At 42.1% G+C, this 21,188-nt stretch overlaps 3 protein-coding genes across 7 annotated transcripts; 1 reads left to right on the forward strand and 2 right to left on the reverse strand.

The window, feature by feature from the left end:
- Window positions 1-76: 76 nt before the first annotated feature.
- wdsub1 (WD repeat, sterile alpha motif and U-box domain containing 1) lies at window positions 77-14,733 on the reverse strand. Of its 3 annotated transcripts, none has more exons than XM_048234362.1 (12): window positions 14,103-14,733; window positions 13,604-13,791; window positions 11,907-11,999; window positions 11,552-11,645; window positions 10,926-10,959; window positions 10,571-10,611; window positions 10,111-10,217; window positions 9,593-9,607; window positions 8,267-8,293; window positions 6,907-7,086; window positions 5,948-6,082; window positions 77-1,316 (listed from the first exon to the last, which is right to left on the reverse strand). In XM_048234362.1, exons 1-12 carry the CDS (start codon window positions 14,498-14,500, stop codon window positions 1,165-1,167), a joined length of 1,464 nt encoding a protein of 487 aa, XP_048090319.1. In that variant the 5' UTR covers window positions 14,501-14,733; the 3' UTR covers window positions 77-1,164. The 3 variants fall into 3 exon arrangements, 2 of the variants coding, with proteins under 2 accessions (XP_048090319.1, XP_048090318.1); XM_048234361.1 differs by having other exon boundaries at window positions 9,593-9,610; XR_007192466.1 differs by having other exon boundaries at window positions 1,182-1,316; window positions 6,911-7,086; window positions 9,593-9,610.
- Window positions 2,238-4,851, forward strand: LOC125288206. 2 transcript variants are annotated; one of them, XM_048234365.1, is made up of 6 exons: window positions 2,238-2,551; window positions 2,839-2,922; window positions 3,188-3,274; window positions 3,599-3,697; window positions 4,367-4,438; window positions 4,697-4,851. In XM_048234365.1, exons 1-6 carry the CDS (start codon window positions 2,275-2,277, stop codon window positions 4,792-4,794), a joined length of 717 nt encoding a protein of 238 aa, XP_048090322.1. In that variant the 5' UTR covers window positions 2,238-2,274; the 3' UTR covers window positions 4,795-4,851. The 2 variants fall into 2 exon arrangements, with proteins under 2 accessions (XP_048090322.1, XP_048090321.1); XM_048234364.1 differs by having other exon boundaries at window positions 2,238-2,695; window positions 4,697-4,850.
- Window positions 14,734-15,212: 479 nt separating the features above from the next.
- LOC125288645 (calsequestrin-2-like) lies at window positions 15,213-20,886 on the reverse strand. Of its 2 annotated transcripts, none has more exons than XM_048235181.1 (11): window positions 20,486-20,886; window positions 19,742-19,826; window positions 19,524-19,624; window positions 19,062-19,173; window positions 18,471-18,544; window positions 17,531-17,661; window positions 17,387-17,432; window positions 16,667-16,721; window positions 16,458-16,558; window positions 15,939-16,013; window positions 15,213-15,627 (listed from the first exon to the last, which is right to left on the reverse strand). In XM_048235181.1, exons 1-11 carry the CDS (start codon window positions 20,720-20,722, stop codon window positions 15,415-15,417), a joined length of 1,230 nt encoding a protein of 409 aa, XP_048091138.1. In that variant the 5' UTR covers window positions 20,723-20,886; the 3' UTR covers window positions 15,213-15,414. The 2 variants fall into 2 exon arrangements, with proteins under 2 accessions (XP_048091138.1, XP_048091137.1); XM_048235180.1 differs by having other exon boundaries at window positions 16,431-16,558.
- Between the last annotated feature and the right edge of the window lie 302 nt (window positions 20,887-21,188).

The raw sequence follows: 21,188 nt of genomic DNA on the forward strand, positions 1-21,188 counted from the left end.
GAGTGTGGCCTCGCTTCCATAAACATAAACACTCAAAACGCAGCACACATACACAAAAGTAATCACACACATCAACTCCTGTCACATCATGTCTCTTTTTATTTTCTATTGTTGATTTTTTGCCATTAGATGTTCATAGGTGTAGTATTTTTGCAGAGTTATGGCGAGCTGGCGCAACAAATATAAAGGGAAGATGTCCAAGCCTATACACATCCTGCCCCGAACCAAAGCCCAGAGATTTACATCCAGTATTTAAAGTTTTAATTCAGGACTAATTGAAAATTATTTTCCAGGGGTCATATTACTGGGAAGCATTTGGCTGACATGGAAATATTTCCAGTATGTTATTTTTTAATATCACATAGCTAGAAAGGCTCACAGGGTGACAGTTGACAGGAACTGTATATTTACATGCAAATTCAAATATTAGAGTTGCTTTCTCACATTTGATTTGGTAATATGCTCAAGTCGTGTGCAGGAAAGTGGATCAAGTACAACAGCAATCAGTAGATTTACGCTTCGTAAGGCAGACAAATTGAAAATGACACATTTCTCAACCTTCATTAATACAAAATGCAAGCCATTGAGTAAATGTTAATGAAATATATGTTTTTAACAAATGTCATTACATCAAATACATGGCACATAGACATAAGGTGATATTTAGGTTATACCATGGTCTAGGTTGAAAAGGGTGTCGTTTAAAAAGTGATATACTACACCTATAAAATTATTATGACGTTGCTTGACAACCGCTCAGCTGCGACTTATCAACATTCCACAGCGTAATCAAAATCTACTCTAGCATGCTCAGGTGATGTGGATGACTGATTCTCTGTTGCTCATGTGTCCATAATCATATAAAGCCAGACCAAACTATTTTATTGGCCTATATCTTAATATATTAATTAGGCATATAGATTTATCATTGGAACGACTCCAGACCAAATTTCCCGCTCTGGAAAATTTGGGTCTGGCTTCCAGGCGAACCCTACATATGCTCTACTGGAGGTGTTTAATACGTGTCAACCCTGTTCCCTTTGAGTTGCATAGCATGGCAAACAACCTTGACAGACCACTAAAAGCCTGCAGCCATGCAGCTCCCCAGTCTCGAAGTTAAGTCTGGCCAACGTGGGGTGAACGGCAGTGAAATCCCAGCATCCCTCAGTGGCTGGTCCTCCAACGGGAAATGGCCATCTTGAGGGTGTGGTTGGGTGTGAGCAGCGTGGTCTGCAAAGGCAGGTTGGTCATGGGGCTGCTCCGGTTCTTGGTGCGGATCCAGCTTTCAATGGCCTCATGCTCGTACGAGTAGCCATCTATGGGAAGAGGGAAAATCAGAATCACAATTGTGCTTATCACTACGGTCTTGTCTCAACTACACTGATTAGCCGTGAAATTCAGAATAGAATTTAAAATAGTTGTTTTCAAAGCTCTCAATGGTTTAGCACCACAATATATCTGTGAAGTCCTTACTATACCCATAGGTCACTTAGGTCTTCCTCCCAAAAACTCCTTTCTGTTCCCCCCTCCAGCCTTAAAACCAAAGGTGACCAGGCCTTCTCCGTTGCTGCTCCCTGGCTCTGGAATAGTCTCCCTTCCCATATCAAGTCCAGCCCTACCTTAGATAATTTTAAATCTAATTTAAAACCCCATCTTTTCCCCTAGCGTTTAGTACACTCTAATCTCTCCCATGGTTTCATTTATGAAGTCCATTAGTATTACCACTGCTTTGTTATTATTTTTGTATTATTATGTATTCTTTTTTTCTCTCAGGTAGGCATTTTGCATTTTGTGCTGTATTATTATTTATTTTCTTATTTAATCATTTGTAAAGCACTTTGGGTCAAGCCTGTTATGTTACATTTGCTATATAAATAAATTGACTTGAAGCTAATTTTGGTCTGGTGTAAATTGGCCATTAGATCACTTGACTTGACCACTGATCTAACATGGAATATCAGTGGATTTAAATCATTACAAGTTGAGTTCTAGAATGCTTTGGGGCATCATCATTTGGAATCTTCTGAACATTCTAACTGTGCAAAGTAGAATACTGAGGTAGAATACTGAATCAGTTGGACCTGGCTACACCAGAGATAACACTGAGAGAGAGCTTGCTCCTGGAGATTTTACAAATTATTCACTGATTCATCTGTTTTAACTGTTTGATATTGGTAATCTTGCCAAGGACAAAGGAGAAGTCTATTTTCTATTCCACTACATTGGCTGAAGATGGAAGTGAGAGGCGAGGTGAGAGGAGAGAGTGGTTGCTTCATGGGAGCCATGAGAGCCCTCTTGAACACCATCCGAAACCGGCTAAGACCAAAGAGAAAACGACAGAGGACCAAGAACTACCGGATCTGTCACAACTCTGCCATGGCCAAGATCAAGAGAAGAAAACTAAAGAAGCAACTGACATCTGGGCTGTACACGAAGCTGAGAAAGCCAAATCATTTGGTTAAAGGCAAACCTGTGCGGGCTTTTCAAGAGAGGCGCAAGCCACGCTGGGTTCTCCAGACCAGAGAGGATCTCCAGCCTGCTGAACCAGCAAGTGATCCAAACACCGAGAACACTCAGGCTAGAGAGGATCTCAACCCTGCTGAATTAGCAAGTGAGGTGGCTAACATCGAGATCACTCAGCCTGGAGTAGTTCTTCAGCCTGCTGAACTGGATCTTCAGGCTGATGAACCAGCAAGTAAGAACACAAATAGCACAGCTTATGCTATAACTTTGGCTAGCTAATACCCACAGTATACTTTTATGTGAATAACAGATGATATAATAGAATAACACTGATAATTCCTGGCCACAGATACACTTTCAAAACTTTCCTAACAGGTTGGGTTGTGGCTAATGCCCAGATGTGGAGGGAGATGACCAGACAAGATGGTCCTGTCCTTTGCAACATGCCCATCATGCACTGTAAGTAAACTATTTTAGTTACTGCAAATACAGTTATAGTGGCTAGGCCTACTTGGTAGTTGTTTTGGACTAAAGGCTCATTTTCAATGGAGATCTTCAAAGTGTACGAGTAGGGTCAATTTATGTACGAAACTGAGTCTTTGATCATCTGCCATTGTTACTAAATGTGATTAAATTGCAAACAGACACTGATATTGATATTGACAAAATTAGTGAATATTGAATGTCTCTATGTTTGACACGAGTGTTGTTGTAATTGTCACAGCTGGCCCTGGCTCCAGTTACCCTGTCCTATCGGACCACCTCATGGAGGAGCAGAGTTCATCAGCGAACACGGGAGGGGAAGAGCAAGGTATGAACTTGCTTGACCAAGCAAAAGATCATTGGCTCTCAGTATGCCTAAGCTAATATTTGTGAAATTGTTAGGTGGCCAATCATAGCATTATATTGGCACCATACAAAGAATACAATTATAACCAATTGAGAATATCATTAAATGAATTATAATCACAATTATAACCTAAATTATTGTCTAATATCTCAAATCGTATTAATGCTCCAGGTTGGCTGGGGTCTGTTATTAAATGTGCTTAAACATACACTGACATTGATATTGACAAAATTAATGAATATCAAATGTGACCGTTTGACACGAGTGTTGTTGTAATTGTCACAGCTGGCCCTGGCTCCAGTTACCCTGTCTCATTTGACTGTACTCTTGACCACCTCATGGGGAATCTGAGGTCATCAGCAAACAAGGAAGAGGAAGACCAAGGTATGACCTTGCTTAATCTAGGAAATTATCATTGGAACAGTTTTAATCACAGTAAGCCTAAATTAATCTTTGACAAATGTCATCACTGTTAGGTGGCCAATCGTACCATTCAATGGCCAGCGTAGCACAAATATATCACAATCATAAAACCAGTTGAAAATAATTAAAATAATTATTGTCAGAACCAGCAAGTGAGGTCACAGACATGGAGGAATTATTGTGTCTACAATCATAGTGATACCTTATAGTGGTTAACATTTATATGGATAGTTAGTCAGATTCACAACTAAACATCTGGTCTTTAGTAGGCTACAATTTCACAACTTTCTATATGCCTGCTCTAGCAACAACAACAAAAAATCAAGTCATCACCCTTTTCCCTTGTCGAGCAGCAAATTAAAATCACCTTTCCTAATCTGTGAATAATGCCATAACTTGCCTTTAGTTTGTGCTCAGCTCATGGACACTGTATGTATAGAAAACATGGGCATAAGAGAATGAGCACCCCTGCTCATAGTCTATAATGATGTGTGTGACATTCACCATTATCAGTAATTCATCATAATCAGTCAGTGGGCCTTAACCCCAAAGAGGTTGAGAACCTATGGAATTGACCATAAACTGATCAGTTATGCCCACTCTTAACCTGTTTCAAACATTTTCTAACAGGCTTGGGTCTGATCCATCGCCAGCTGTGTCGCCGGGACCTGACTGGACAAGATAGAGTGGCCATCATGTACTGTAAGTAAAGGTTTTTAGCTGTTAGCTAAGTTTTTAGTACAATCTGTGTGTGATAACTTACAGTGGTTACCATTGATATGGTCAGTTTCCAATATACGGTTTAAGACTAGACTAAATGCTTATTTTCAAATGAAATCTCCAATGATCTCCAATGAGGTTCTTTGGTCATCTGCCATTGTTATTAAATATGCTTAAATTGTGTAAATTGACAAAGTGAATTAATGTTGAATGTTGACTTGAGTATTGTTGTTGTCACAGCTGGTCCTTTCAGTTTCCTTGTCCCATCTGAATGGGCCCTTGACCACCTGATGAGTGGGGAGCAGGACAGTCGTCCATACACCATGGTCTTCTACTGACAGCCAAGCAACTGGCTACATCTACTACCACTCAACTGCTGCCCTCTGACTAAACTACATGACATTATATTTCATTAACATTCTAAATTAAATAAATATTTGACATACATTAATGGATGAAACAGTCTTTGCGTATGTGCGTGTGTGTGTGTGTGTCGGAGAGAGAAGTCAGAAAGAAAGAAAGAAAGAAAGAAAGAAAGAAAGAAAGAGGCATGCAACAGGCATGGTAGCGTCTGCTAATAAACTCTCCAATAAAGAGAGAAGGTGATCACTGCTTCACAGCCTACTCAGATCAGTTGCCTAGCCATGAACAGACACAAGGTATTTGGATCTATATGGAATTTAGAATGAAGGGAGAATGCTCCAGAATGCAGGGCATCTTAACACCTCTGCAGTCGTGGACATGTTAGCGACAAATGGTAATGTGTTGCAAAAGGGAAGTGATGCTGGACCAGGCATTCTTACGATTTAAATCAAATTCAGATCAGCTATTTGATTTGCATGGACTTGAGGCAACATAACTACCGCATGATACTCTGTCCCTAAACCCTGTTCTTAATGTGCAATGAAACAAAACCAGCTGTGGACCCATGTAAAAACAATACCTCTATGAAAAGATGAAAAGCTATTTTTCAATTGATCATGGCATGAAAGTGAATTAAAGAGACAATCAAATCAAAATGTTACTTTTGGGATTGCATATCACTGCATGAGACACATAAACTAGCAACTACTAAATGCTTGGTAGTGATGAGTCTTGACAGCTATGTGGCTGGTAAGGTGAGAATGCAGGTGGTAAAATGCTGTTCTGTGCATGATGTATGTGGTCAGTTCAGCAAAGTAAATCTCTTTAAAGCCATCAAAGTGCCTCTCGGAAGGAAGTGCATCCACCCATTCAATTACCATCTTGACTATGTTATTGAGGTCTACCATAATGGTAGTACCATTAGAAGCTGCTATCTTCACCCCTAACGGTAGAACATACCAGCGTGTTCTAGAATGTTTTCATTACATTACTTGCAGTTGTAGCTGACACTCAAATCCAGAGCCACTTACGGTGAACGCTCTACAGGAGCTACTTGAGTTAAGTGGGGTTAAGTGCCTTCCTCATAGGCACAATCGTGGAAGCCACTGGTAGACCACCAGCACTCACCTGCAGCAATGACGGGGTCTTTCATGAGCTCGCGTGTGATTGGACAAAGGTACTCGTCTGGGACCCCTGTGCACATGGACTCCATCTTCAGCTCCTCGATCTTTCGAATGATTTTGCTTCTGAGACCCATCGACTCTGCAGCCCAAACAACATAAATATGACAATAACAAATGCATATCATGTAATGCACTTAATTAACATTAAAGTTCCACTCATACACACACACACACACACAAACACACAAACACACAAACACACAAACACACACTCTGTGTGGGCAAGTGGGCATTGGGCAGTGAACATGGCCACAAGACACATCAAGCATTAAATTCTGATAACCTTCCCACCCCCGAGCTCCAATCCCCCTTCCGTGCCATTGCCAGACAGATTTGATTACATGGGTTTCATTGTTATGGTATACTAGGAGCTGGTGTGCAAGTGAGTGGTATTTTGTGAGAGTGATGTTTATCAGAGGCGTTATGTAAAGGCCTAGTGGTCTTAGCATGCTGGCATAAGGCGCTAAGCTGCTTTGAAACACATAAATTCGCTAGGCTGCTCTCAGACCAGCCGGGTAATGCCTTATGTAATATTGAGCAAAGCTGCTGTTTACATTCAGTGCAATCCCGGGGATTGTGTTATGCTTTTGCTCATGTAATATATGATGTTGGGCTTTTTGACTTGCTAAAAATGCTGAACATCTATGACTGAAAGAGAGGCTGGGGAGTGGCACACAGAAAAAGAAAGAGAGAAAGAGAGAGAGAAAATATTCCTTGATCCGTGTCCAAGGAAATACCAGGAACGTTCTGTGTGAGTTCTAGCACTTACGTGACATTTCCACTCTTGCTTCTACTGACCCATTTCCACCTGTCTATCTCACCTACAACTGTTGTTAAAAATAACACCTGCGCTGGGCCCTGAGGGGCTATCTGAGGTTGAAGTGCAGATGATAAATACCGTACCTACTTTCATGTCTGTGGCAAGTGCGTCTTTGTTGAGGGCGAGAAGTTCTGACCCGTCAATGTTATTGGCCTTAAACACGTCCACTAGGGCTTCAAGACCCTCCTGCCGCAACCACGATGACACGTCATCTTCTGACCAATCGCTCGGCATCAGCCTGGAGTGGCCTCCCATTTTTCCACCTGGAGGAGCCAAAACAACAAGAGTGGACAAACGGTTTAGTTGGACAAACTCACTACAGGCCTGTCGGTCAACACTTAGGAAGGAGCAAGTGCAGTCGGCAACGGCAGTCCTCAACTGTCACGGCAGATTTGTGAGGAACTTCTCATGTGACCACAGTACTCACTCCTCAATGACTAAGTAGATAAAAGTGTCTTATGACAGGGTTATGGGATCAACCTGCATAAAAGATGCATGATTAGAAACACTTGCTTTATGATGATATTAAACAATTACAATTGCTGCTAAATAGCAGGCACGGACTTCCTCTCCAGGTTGAGAGGCATACCGCATCATTCTGTGTCACACGGCATCCATCAGTGTTCAATAGCATTAATTACCATCATTAGCTCATTTGCACGGAGAAACCCAACAGGGGAAAAAAGCATCAGGACACTGCAATTATTCTGTTTTTCCCTAACTACAGCCCTCCTTCGTGAAATGTCTCTTCTAATGAGGAGCGAATGTGAGTAGCAAAAGAAATAACAATAAAAAAGCACTGGCTCTGAAGGTTGTGATGGATTTGTGTGTGAAACAAGGCATCAAGCTTTTGACTGTGTGTGTGAGGGGAGAGAGTGCATAATGAACACTGTTTTATGGGTGTGTGAATGGGAGACTGTTCAAGATGAGCACTTTGTTCTTATTGTGTGTGTGTGTGTGTGTGTGTGTGTGTATGTTAATAACACCTCCTCATCTTTCTGAGGCTGATGTCAGTTTGGGCCCTTTATACTGTAATAGCTGCCCATTAGGGAGGGGTTATACAGGCTGATCCTGAATCAGTTTCAGACAGCAGTAACCTGAGCCTCCTTATAAGGCCTCTTGCCAACACCCTCATGGGAAACTCAGAGGCTTTTCTCCTAAAGACATTGATGTTAATGCAGCTGGAGAAGGGATGCAATCCATCAACACCACCTCACCAGCCCATCCATCACCATTAACACAACCATCCCAACCACCACCACCACCAGTGTCCAAATGTTCTGATAGCATCTCTTATCTTGTTGGCGCTCACTTTTTCCTGTGAAAAGTATATCTACTAACCATACTCTATATAGCTGGCTATTGTTTCCGTGTCCATTTAGTGGCATTTCGACTGTGTGTAATGCAAGGTTCCCTGCTATCCAAATTAGAGTTCACTCCTACCTTCACAAGAGGAAGCAGCTTCTTCACCTAAGTAGAAGGACAGAGAGGGGTCAGGGTCATATATATATATATATAAAAAAGAGAGAGAGAGAGAGAGAGGAGAAAAAAAGAGTAAGCATGCATGCAACCTACACAAGAACCTTGACAAGGTATAACAAACACGATAAGGCGAGGATTCCGCCTAACAGGGATCACTAATAGTGTAATGAGGTAACAGGGATCACTAATAGAGTAATGAGGTAACAGGGATGAATCCTCTGTGGATATTTTGGCATCGGCATACATTCTGCATCTGCATACACTCCACATCTTTCAGGCAGTGTTGGGTGCAAACTACGCTAATGCAATGTGGGAAATAATCAACCTCTCTCGACCAATCAGACTCAAGACTGTAATGATGCTGGGGTACAAAGAAACAAAAGGAACGCCACTCCTAACAAAAACGCTTCAAAGAACATTCAGAGAAGCAGCCGCCTTTGAGCTCTGGGATTCTGAACAGAAGAGAAACACTCAGTATAGCGCAACGGTCTGTGTGTGTGTGTGTCTGTGTGCCTGTGTGTGTGTGTCTGTCGGTGTCTGTGTGTGAGTGACAGAAAAAGAGTCAGAGAAAAAAAATGTGTATGTCTGTGTGTGAAAAAAAGTGTCTGCATGTCTGTGTATGTCTGTGTGTGTGTGTGTGTGTGTGTGTGTGTGTGTGTGTGTGTGTGTGTGTGTGTGTGTGTGTGTGTGTGTCTGTGAGTAGTGTGGATGACTCGGGGAGGGAAGGGAAGGTCTTCACTTCGAGAGTTAGCTGTGCTGGATGTGTTTCATCTTTATCAATTCAATCTCACCCAGGAAAAACTGAAATGAGTTCCACTCTTTTCCCTGAGCCACGGAAGAAAGAGGCTAGGGCGGGGGGTTGAGATGGCATTTCAGAGAGCCAGCTACAGAGGCCCAGGTGGTGCATCCGTAATCAGCCCGAGAAGAAGGAAAAGTCAATTTGATTGTCTGCAGGCAGCGCTTCCACAAGAATAGGGAATAGACTGCAGAGAGGTGAGAGGGGGTTCATGTGTGAGCAATTCTCAATGCATTTGTGTGTGTGTGTGTGTGTGTGTGTGTGTGTTTACTGCACAGATGCTTATTTAGTGACGCCCCAACACACACACACACACACACACACACACACACACACACAATAATCTCCTTTCATATCAGCAGAATTTGTGTCCTTTGTGTAATGAGCATCTCCTTGGCTAACCTAATGTGAGTCGGGTTTGATATGAGCCAGAGCAGCAGAGGACACAGACACACACACACACACACACACACACACGTGTGTATACTCACCAGGGAGGAATTTGCCTTCTTCGTGTCCCACAGTGTTTCAGGACAAAGAGGAGAGAACAGATAAAACCAATGTTAATATCAGCCCAACTGAACCATATGAGATGATGCAGTGTGTGTGTGTGTGTGTGTGTGTGTGTGTGTGTGTGTGTATTTAGATTGTTCCTTTTTAAATACACCGTCTTCTGTATTGTCCACTGTCTTTATATTTTATGCTTTAAAAATGTACATTCACAAGTCAATCAGCTAGCATGGCTATTTCAGTGCAGTTCTCCTGTCTAACTGGACGTCGTAGCTATACATAATGACAAAATGATGAGTAATACATACTACAAACTATGACATTAAGAACAAACTAAAATAGATAGCCATTCAGGCAATTTGATTACTAGTCATCATCTTTTCCAAATAATAACACTGCCAAAAAAGACATGTAAGCAATGTGCTCATTACACAAAGCAAAAAACAGATTCTTCAATGTGCCTGTGCGTGTGTGTGCATGTGTATGTGAGGATAAGCACCATGCGTGCTGCAGCCATCCTCTACTCTCCACACGTTGACACTCTTGTCCATGGAGCCAGTGGCGATGAGCGGTGCCATGGGGGAGAATGCACATGCCGTCACGTACCTGCACCACAGCAAAGGATCATGGGATAGGACACGAGGGGAGGCACGACGCAAGCTGAGGCTTGAGTCACACTGCATGTGCAAAGGCAAGTGGCCACAAATACCATGTAACATTTTTCTGTACATGTCACCTCTGTATCTGTCAGTTTCTTTGCACGTTCTACAAAGTAGCATTGTGGTCATGACATAAAAAAAATTAGAATTATAAATCAAATTTTAGGTGATAACACAAGTATCAGAGGATGTGTGATTATGGGTTTGTGCAGATGATCAAGTCTAGCTGACGATTAGAGAAGTAAGATTTAAGAGTGTCCCAAAAGGGGATGACACACACACATTGGCACACTACCTCACCTCTCATGCTGGCTCAGAGTATACAGTAGGGTGCCCTGACTCTGTGAACACACACACATGCATGTTAAAAAGGGCTCTGTAAACTGAATAAAAGAAAGATTTTTAAATGGAGACATGTCAGTATCGGTCAGCAGTAGCTAGTCTCTTTGGGTCTTGGAGGAAGATGTGTGGACAGTCAGCTTTTTGCAAGCATTGCTGCTGATGTCACTGATAAACACTTTTTCTCTAGCACTTCTGTTTCCTAAATCCACAGAATGAACCCTGTTTATCAAGGTAAGCAATAGTTTTGGATATCACAGGCAATTATTGAATATGCACAAACACATGGAATAAACCCACACAAACAAAGACTTACAGCCTCATACACCGTGACAGTCTTATCAACCGACCTATTGAGAAAAAAAAGATAAATGTTAGAAGATAAAAAATAACAGCTCTGTTAACTTTACGGGTATAACAGGGAGCCATGAACTATACAACAGGCGTCTGCATTCAGTTGATTTTGCAATAGATAATGTGGATTACACACACCACCTAGTGGCCACACAGTGTATGTGCAGCATACTGCTGATGCTTGAGATTATTACATTATATCAGTCATTTATTCATTTGGCTGCCACTTGTATCCAAAATGTCTTTCAGACATGAATCAATTACATGGCTAGTCTCTTTTGAGACCTTGCACAAAGGCACAGAGGTGGCAGCCAGGAATTGAACCAAAACTTCTGGCTACTGCATGCTAGCCCAGTTCTTTAGCCAATACATTATCACCGCCTTTATATATCTGCATTTTGAATCAATGAATGAATGTGCTACTAATACTAAAGTTAATGTATAATACTGTATAACATTTACCAAGGCTGTAAATATATATATAAATATATATAAGTGAGAGACAGTTGGGAAAGACCGAGAGGGATCAGAGTCGGCAATTTAAATGTGTGTGTGTGTGTGTGTGTGTGTGTGTGTGTGTCTACTGACCCAGACACTAGCATCTGTCCGTCTGCTGAGAAACTGCAGGAGAGCACGGGAGCTGTCTGACCAGTGAGAGTGTGCAGCAGCTGCATCTTACAGCCTGGCCAACCAGTCAACACATCAACGCACATCATCACCACCAGTCAAAACATCAACATGCAACACATCACTCACATCAGTTACACATAATCATACACTTCAGTTTCAACACTGTCAGTTACACATGCATTATCAGTACACGTGGTGGAGCACATTGCGGTCTCAGTGCACATCGTTTTGCCACACACATAAAGAAGCCTACGGAAAGAAAAACAGGAACATAACAGACCTACAGTACATCTACAGAGTGCTGGTACTCTACCTGCGTGTGGAGTGTAAGAGATGTTCCAGACCTTCAGCAGGCTGTCCTGCCCACAGGAGGCCATGCGGAACTGGACCACATTACCACCGGTCCCTGAGGAAGACAGAGGGAGGACAACGCAAGAGAGACGTCAGTAGTTGCACTCTGATCACAACAGTTCCTATGCTACAGTATATCCCCCTATGCCTTAGTCACTGCACAGGGTTCACCTTTCACCTTTTATACCAGATAATTCTGTCATTATCATCATGGTACATAAACCATTGTAATGACACACAAAGCATTTCAGAAGTATGTGAAGGATATCTAATGGTTACATTTGACCGACGCATATTTTTCAGTGCAGGTCTGACTAGAAAAACTGACCCAAAAGAGGGAGTCAAATAAAGAGTGCATGTGAGAAAGAAAGCTGGTGAGGAAAAAGAAGAAGAAGAGTGGAGTAAGAGAGAGATGACACTCCTTTATCAGACTCTGCAGCTCTCACTTTCACATTAATGTGCCATTAAAACATATGCAACATTCAACGCCTTGGAGAGGGCAGAGAGAGAGAGAGAGAGAGAGGAGAGAGAGAGAGAGGCTTCCACACAGAAAGTCAAACGGTCATTCCTATGACAAGAGCCTCTATATTAAATCTACCGCTAAAAATAAGATGGCTGAATTCCTCCTGCCCTGCTGCCTATTTATGGCCAACACACATTTTTCTCTCCTTTCATTTTTCAGGAGACTCCTAGCTGAACTCAGCGGGGCCTGTCCAGGCCTCATTAATATCCCCACAGAAACGCAGAAAGGTAGCGCACACTGGTTCCCTCATTCAGTGACCTACCTGGGGCTCAGGGGCTCACAACACCGTCTACTGTCTACCGGCAGCCAAGTAAAGAGAAAGCCTGACCAGAATTTGTGGTCTCTTATCCGAAGACTATTTTGCCAACGGGATAAAAAAAATATCCAGTTTTATTTTTTTGTTTGGTACCAGAGGCCAGGACAGAACATTTTGAACTATTTCTGTGGCACTTTGGTGGTAATAATGTATAGTTCAGACAAAATATTGGATAATCAGCAAAGTATCACAGACAAAATATCACAGACTGCCCTGCTTTGTAACATAAGTGACTACCTTTGGAATATATACATGAGTGTTATTTCTACAGTAATCAGCTGCACACCCTAAATCATATTGTGGATTTCTCAGACATCAAGGAGAATGTATGTAATCCTGTTGCATGGCCCAACGTCATCAAAGATGATTGCAAGTGCCAAAGTTAGTGAAATTTCAGCTCAACAGCCAAAATACACTCATCTCTTCCATGCTCTTGATTTGATTTGTAGGACTAGGACTTACAATCCCTGAAGTTTCCGCACCACAACTGGATGGGGCAGGAGGGGGGGGTGTAATCAGGCTAATCAGGTCTAGGTGTGTGTCTCATGGTTGGACAGTTGAAGCGATGTGTTAATTGGTTGGAACTGCTTATAGCTATGATCAGCACACAAACTGAACACACAGTTTGAGGATCATGTGGAGCAATTAGCTGTACTTGTATTTAAAAATGTATTATATAAAAATAATGTTATACACTCAATGACTGAAAAATCAACCGGAAAATCAGTGACTGGGTTAATCCAAAAAAAGAAGAAACCCCAACTTCGGTGATCAAGTTTAGGTTTATGGTGATTTTATGGGCCATGAGTGCTATCTGTACCTTTCTGCATCTGCGGGGCAAACTGGCAGCAGGTGACACCAAGGTCATGAGCACTCTTCTCAGCATAGAGCTGCTTCAGCTCCAGGTTCCACACTCTAAGGTCTCCATACATGGAGCCGCTGACAAACAGCTGACCACACGGGCTGAAGGAGCAGGCGACCATAGTGGTGTCAGCCACTCCACCCGTCCTATTTAAGTTGGAAGAAATAGTAGCACAAATTCAATCCAGTCTGTGACATTATGTGTGACTTTTGTGTAAGTAATTGGGTCTGTTTGTAAATTGGCAAATGCCTTTGTGCAAATGTCATGTGTTTATGGTGAAAGCCTTGAATATATCACAGTTATACTTGTTGTTACTTGATTGTTGATGTTATTACTATGATGTGACATTTAAGTACCGATAAGCAACATTTCACTGGAACACACCGATGTTTCACTGGGAGTATGTTCTACCAAAACATGTTTCAAGAATCTTAAAACACTTTCAGTTGGGACAGACCTCAGTATTGATCTAGACGTGAAATCCCACAGCGCCAGCGTGCCATCGGAAGCTCCGGACACCAGGTGCACCGAGTCGGGCGAGAAGGCGCACACTCGGACCGGGCTTCTACCGGGATGTTCCAAAACGGCCTCTATTTCGCCGCTGTCCATCTGCCAGACCACCGTTGTAGCGTCTGTAGAGCAGGAAGCCAGATACTGTCCACAGGGACTGAAGGAACAACAGTGCACCGGATAGCCATGGCCCGAAAGAGGAGAGAAGGGGAGCTCGCTGAAGTCTTTAGTGTAGTAAACACGAACGGTCTTGTCTGCTGAACAAGTAGCCAGCAATTTGGCGGAAAAGACGCACCAGTTCACATCATCTCGGTGATCTTGTAAAGTACATATCAGCGACACCATTGCGGAAAAGGGTTGTTCCTTGAAACCTAAGATAGCGTGAGTAGGCTACAGCTGTTTTTTTACTACTTGTAGACTGGTCTACACTAAGTGACACCCACCTACCTCGGTCACATAGAGGCGCATTTAATATTTACGCAAACGTTTTTACACTTAACTTGAAATGGTTAGTATATTATTATTTCAGAAGTTATTAGTAGCCACTTCAGCCCTCGTCGGTCGTCACCAGTTCTCGTTCTGTTACTTCCTGTTTCAGAGAGTCATGTGATATCCCCCTGAGGACCACGTGCAGATGTTTACTACAGTAGCTGAGAGAGGGCATTTTCCATCACATAAAAAACCTACTGTGAAAGAACTAAGTCGAAACAAACAGATCGACAGACTATTGCACTGCATAGTAAGTCATAGGTCACAGCAAGTCATTTGTCTGTTCGCAGCTGGTACAATAGTTTCCATAATAGTTTCAACCGAAAGTGCCCATTTAGATACAATAAGTGAGCCATCTAATCCTTGAACCATCCTCAGTGGAGTGATTTTTTTTGTTTTTGCTTATACCTGGCTAAGAGAGTGATCGAAAAAAGAGTGGAATTAATCAGTCATTTGCCGTTGGATTACATTACAGGGATTTTTATAATTGTGACCATACACTCACTCAAGGAGTAATACCCAGGTAAGTAGCCTTATGTGTCTGAAATAAAAACGTAGTAGGGCCTACTAGGTATTAATTCAGTTTTATTTCTTCATAATTTGGTATCCATCCTCCAAAGAAACCTATTGCTTTTGAATATTGCTTTTGGACACCTTGCTCAAATGATTAACCCTTTGCATGAAATACATTCCTTTACACTAAAACACCAGACATAATAAGACTTTTGAAGGTATACAATGGATTCACACTTCAAGAACTATAATGAAATTCAGTCACTGTCATCATCTGCATCATCAGCATCCTCATCCTCATCATCCTCTTCTTCGTAATCATCATCCTCATTGTCGCCCTCACGTCCTGCTTCATCGTCATCATCCTCTGTGTTGATCTTCCCAGAGAGCACATCCTCTATCCAGTCTTCCAGGGCCTCTGCTGATGGTAAGGCTTCATCACTAGCAATGTCCAACCACACACTGTCCGCCTAAAACAGAAGGACAAGAACATCAATACAAAACATGAACGACCTTTCAGCCACAGTCACTTAACCTTGTTCTTATCATTCATTTTAAGGCTTTTGGAGACTAGCTAGAAACATATCAAAAACAAGCACCACAAAGTCTGTGACAATACCGTTCAGCATGTGGTTTTGAAGGGCAAATCCACCACTGAGTAACTAACTTAAGTACCATTCATGTTTGTTTACAAAAAAATACCCACATTCAAGCCTGTCCTTGCATGTGTGTATTATGAAGGTTATACATTTGTTGTGGGCACTGTGATTAAGGGACTCACATCAGTGACGTTCACCACACCAATCTGTGGCCTGAAAAGGTCCACTTTGAAGGTCTTCTCCCAGTATGTGGTTAGCTGTGTAAAAGACAAATGTGCTGTTGTTTCACACAGTTTACACAGAAAACATCACAGAATTCATTAAGCTGACTGGAAAAAAAGAACTCAAATACAGTCCGGCCAGGATTGCACAAAGTGTCACGTCCAAGCCAACACCATCCCTTCAATGCTATGCAATTATCCCTGTTTTACATAGGATGCATTGCATGTGCATGGCAGCTTCAGAACATATCAACTTCCACGAAACACACATCTTCTCATGCAGGTAGTGTGCCTACCATGAAAATCAAGATATCGCGTAGTCATCACACACATTCAACAAGCATACACCGCACGCTTCTCTGAAGTTTCCTGCTCAGTTAAGTCTGCTTAAAATGCTTTAAAAACAACTAGCTCATGTATTCTACACATACCATATTATGGTATCAGCTTTACCAGCAGTTGGATGTTGCGAAGTCTTACCAGAGGAAAGTCATCAGGATCAATCCATACGATGCTCAGGTCAGGATTGTTGGTGTTGTCTCTTGCTACCTCCTTTAGGATCTCCAGGAACTCATAGCCATCTTAGAGGTGATACACAGTAAATGTTCACTAGTTGCAACCCACAGTGAAACATAAAAATACGATCATTAAGAAATACAGTTAGTATATTTTCAGAACTATCAGCTAACCGGGATCCTCTTCCTCAGCGAAGGCTACTATGTGTATCCCATCCATGTCATCCTCCTGTTATAAAGACAGAATGCAGAAATGTGCTATAAATGTCATCTTGCTGCAGAATTTACCATTGGTGGATCCAATAGGATCATATCCAATGGGATCATTCAAAAGTAGTCATGTTATATTCTAATGGCACCTTATTTAACACTTTTCAGATTGCAAGCCTGGTGACACGTAGGCATTCAATGACAATGTTATGATGTATAATTGATTTATTTCTTTAAAGGTTCTCTAAGCGTGGCGATTGGCTCGAACAGTCTGTTATGTTTCATGGTCCAGGGGGGTATTCCAAGTATGTGGTTTAGTGACAAACCTGGGTAAGTTAACTCAGAATAGTAAAGTAGTAAACCTATTAATAGAAGAGCTGTATGGCTTCATTCCCCTTACAAAACAATGCCATAGGGCTCTTGTTGTAGGATGTTTACCACTTACTCTGAGTTCACTTATCGAGGTTTGTCGGTAAACCACGTACTTGGAATACCCCCCAGGCTGGACCAGGCTGTTTTTGTTTGTGGAGCCTGGGCTGTCCACAGGGGCTGTGTTTTTTTACAGGCAGCTAGCGGTTCGTGAATACATGTTTGTTGTATGTTACAAAATATTTTGTAGTTTAGAAACTGCGTAACAAGACTTTCAAGATGTAAATTAAACTTTCTAAACATTAATTTCCTTACCCAGGTCTCAAACATATCATCAGAGCGCAACTTTCTTAGAGTTGGCCTGTAGAGAATTCAAAAATGTAGTATTTTAAAAATGAGGCTATGTGGATATACTGTAGGTTTTTATGTTACTCTTGCACATTAGTACACTTACTATACCTTCTGTGTGTGTGAACAAAGTCTACAATCTCATTCTCAGAGTTGGGTTTTCCAGGGATAGTGACTGGTTCCTCCATAAAGGGCTCATAAAAGTCAATCTCATTCATTTTTAGAGTCAGATGCTTGGCAACCTGCAACATACAGTATAGACAAACAGAAACAATATTTAAGGGATTTATTTAACGGCCACCGAGGTGTCCTGTTATACGGAATTAATGGAAGAGGTGGAGGCTAAGAACTCCCCGACATACAGCGGAGGGGAGTGTCCTCTGCCAAGTCAATTACTGTAATTCCGTATAATGGGACACCAGGAAGGATGTTAACCTGCTTATCACCTGGTTGCCACTATAGACAACAGTCATGCCTTTATAGCACGCAAAGGAAACACGTGGTTCAGTTTAAAAAGAAGCCGACTTGTTCAGTTTGTTGTACAACTTTATTTGGCCATACAGTAACAGTGATTGATAGTGGTGGACAGTTAGCTTGTTTAAAGTTGAGTGAGTCCATTGTTGCGAAGCCTGATTCCAGGCTCACCCATTGTTCTACTACAGTATGGTTGTTATAGTTACCATTCAATGAGCATTGACATTGAACGGTGATGAACTTTTGTTTTTTACCAGATCTACATCATAGGTGCCCCGTTATTCAGAATTAATATCTACCCTACAGCCAATCACAAAAGAGTATTTTTTCTCTCTTGATCATTTATTATTATTGTGATATGCAAATCTGCTCATCATATTAAAACAACACAATATGGACATTAAGGTTAAAAGCCTAATCTTGGCCAAAGAGGCCAAAGCCAAAGAGGATGTCTTTATCATCCTACATAGTAAAATAAAGTGGCCATCCAAAGTCTAACACAAACACCTCTCTACCAGCATTCACTGAAGTTCAGCATTCACTCTGTCAACAGCATTGTGGGAGAAGATAAACTTACCGCTTTATCAAAAGTGGCAAAGAACTTGATGTAGGGCTGAAACTGCTCAGCTGCCTCCAGGAAGGCTTTATAATCTGTGAGTGAGTGAGAGAGAGAGGGAGAGAGAGGCAACTTAAAATAATTATATAGTACATTATATTTTAGACTAAGTTTAAGTTCTGCCTACAAACATCCAAAAGACATTTTCCTCACTTCCTTTTGAGAACCTTGTTAAACTGCTCTTGTTCTTACAAACTGAGTGGTGAGTGCTATTTTTGGAGAGTGCTGTTGTTCAGGGACTCATCTTTGCATAGACTGAGCACTCAAGGGGAACATCTCTGGGATTCACTGGCCCAGTCTGAATTTTGACTGTCCTTCTGTTACGCAGGAACAAATAGAAATGGAAAACATTCCCCTGTGCATTAAAATGTAGGCTCTATGCACATCTGGGAATGAGCCATCATTGTAACACAATTCTTTTAGTACTTTGTTACCTCATAAAATAAATGATCCCATTCCCCCACTCCACTTCAGCAGCAGCTATGCATTGCAATGGACACTTTGCTATAGTTGTAAGTAACTATATTGAGTGTGTTCAAAGAGAATACTCACGCTCCGACTCTTCCCCCTTAAAGTAGCCAATGAGACGGGAATGGCCCTCCATCCGCTCAAAGGCTCGCTGCTCCCGGGAGTTACTGATGAGTTCCACTGGGTCTTCCAGGAGCTGCAACGTGGCAGCAAGACAACAAACAGAAGCAATCAGGCCAGAGGTAGTGAAACAACCAGCATAGGTTAAAGTAAAAGTGAAGAATTACAGAATTACAGAACATCAACTAGACATGAGCTGGGCCTGAGAAAATGAGAGGAGATCTTTATGTATTATGCCCAGCAGAGGGCAGCAAATGCCCTCCATGTTTAAATCCAGTCAAACTGCTGGTTGAACGTTGTTCAGAATAATACTATATGGTTGTGTGTGAAGAGTAAGTGATATGTGTAGTGATATGTAACTGATTACTCCTAGAGTGGAATGTGCATCAGGCATTTCACATAAAACCCTGTTGAAGTCATACTCACATCCAACAAGAACTCCACCAGAGTGTCAGCCGACAGTTCTCCGTCAAACTCAATGAGGCGATCATCTTTAAATATGTAGATGCTGCCTTCTTCTTCCAGTCCTGGTTGCCCATAAAACAGTATGGAAAGTGAAGTGAGATTTTTATCAAATTAGAATCACAAATACTATATTGGACTAACATGTATCCTCTGAATTATGAAGTTTAGTGAAGCATTACCTAGTTTTCTGGCCACTTTGGCATCCTTGCGAGAGTCAACCAGCCCAAACCCAATATCTCGGTCCTCCAGAACCTGGGCAGCTAACTGGGAGGTGGGAATAGAAGGTTGTCAAGAGGGACCAAGGGACTACTAAATCTCCATCAGGTCATACTGATGAAACAACATGCATGGACAACAAAGCCTGCCAATGAGGACAGGAAGTAATGGAGTTACACATGACCCAGTTATTGAGACCATTCAGTGCCAGGATTATAATCATTAGAGCTTCCACAGGTGAGACTGAATAGATGCCCTAGTTTTAGAGCTGCAATGTTCACTAAAAGCAAAGAAAGCTAGGTTAAGAAGTAGAAATCTATAATCTAATCTAAAGATGCCAAAATCTAACATTTGTGGAAAGATGTCGCCTGCCGTACAAGGCTCCCGAATGTGTGCATACATCATCATACATTACTGTGGATAGTACTAATGGTAGATATGTTAGTCTGAGTATACTCTGTACATCCACTTGCATTGAAACCTAATACAACACATTCCTGTTGGATTCACCAGAAAACAGCAACTCTTATCAAAGTCTTTGCTCTTGAGTTCCTCCTCTCTATCAAACATACCTTTACCAGTTCAAGCTCCTCATAACTGAGCCCATAATACATTACAAGCCTCTAACCAGGCCAGATCACCTATACTGTACAAATCTCCTGTCATGCCCTTCCTACGTCTCCTCGCTCTACCCCACCCCACCTCACCTCCAGGACCATCTCGGTCATGTGGAACTGCTTCTGGAGGCCCTTGTCGGTGGACAGAGGCTCGTGGTAGAGCACGCAGAGCATGTCATGCTTCTTCAGGGCCTTCTTGTAGTTCCGCTTGTTGATGTTGAGCACGCGGTCCTTCCCGTCGAAGCTGGGGAACTCCAGCCCCCCCTTCCCAGAGCACAGAGAGCCGAGACCCACGCATGCGACGGAGATCATCCACAGAGACAGCATTGCTTCTCCAGAGCCAGTGGACGAACGACTGAGTTTAAGATTTCTGTAGCCTATACTTTTGTCTTTATGCACCTTGATGTTTAGAGTTTCAAGCAACACTTTTTCTTGTTTGCCTCGCCTCTCAGTTTACCTTGCTGCTTTCTCCGAGTTCCTCTCTCTCTCTCTCGACTGAGGACGATAGCGTCAGAAGATCAGAAATTTGTGCACAACCCTTCTCTTCTCCTAAAAATACTGAACGTGCCACTGAGAAATATGGGGCAGATAATTACAGAAATCAGCAGGGATTTACACCATCCCTCCATCAACTTTGGACAAAATGAATTATCTCTGAGGCACAGAGAGTGAGAGAGGGGGGGGTGTAGGGCAAGCTAGCACTTGTGTTAATTGACACTTTTCGTAATGGGTAGTTGGTTCCCTGAAACAGACAGATGTTCATTAACCTAACAGTCCTGTAAAACATGGCCTC

This window comes from Alosa alosa, chromosome 23 (assembly GCF_017589495.1).
Source record: "Alosa alosa isolate M-15738 ecotype Scorff River chromosome 23, AALO_Geno_1.1, whole genome shotgun sequence".
In the NCBI taxonomy this organism is placed as follows: Eukaryota; Metazoa; Chordata; class Actinopteri; order Clupeiformes; family Clupeidae; genus Alosa; species Alosa alosa.

Excerpts from the sequence above, each read along its gene's own strand:
- LOC125288206 (XM_048234364.1), top strand. The coding sequence starts at position 2,275 with ATGGGAGCCATGAGAGCCCTCTTGAACACCATCCGAAACCGGCTAAGA. Across the intron at positions 3,275-3,598 it reads CACGGGAGGGGAAGAGCAAG|CTGGCCCTGGCTCCAGTTAC; the intron begins GTATGAACTTGC and ends TAATTGTCACAG. Across the intron at positions 4,439-4,696 it reads TAGAGTGGCCATCATGTACT|CTGGTCCTTTCAGTTTCCTT; the intron begins GTAAGTAAAGGT and ends TTGTTGTCACAG.
- LOC125288645 (XM_048235180.1), bottom strand. The coding sequence starts at position 20,722 with ATGCTGTCTCTGTGGATGATCTCCGTCGCATGCGTGGGTCTCGGCTCT. Across the intron at positions 16,014-16,430 it reads TTCGCAACATCCAACTGCTG|CTAACCACATACTGGGAGAA; the intron begins GTAAAGCTGATA and ends TCTTTTACACAG. Across the intron at positions 15,628-15,938 it reads GTGTGGTGAACGTCACTGAT|GCGGACAGTGTGTGGTTGGA; the intron begins GTGAGTCCCTTA and ends CTTCTGTTTTAG.
- wdsub1 (XM_048234361.1), bottom strand. The coding sequence starts at position 14,500 with ATGGTGTCGCTGATATGTACTTTACAAGATCACCGAGATGATGTGAAC. Across the intron at positions 11,646-11,906 it reads CTCTTACACTCCACACGCAG|GCTGTAAGATGCAGCTGCTG; the intron begins GTAGAGTACCAG and ends CTGGTTGGCCAG. Across the intron at positions 10,960-11,551 it reads GGACAGATGCTAGTGTCTGG|GTCGGTTGATAAGACTGTCA; the intron begins GTCAGTAGACAC and ends TTTTCTCAATAG.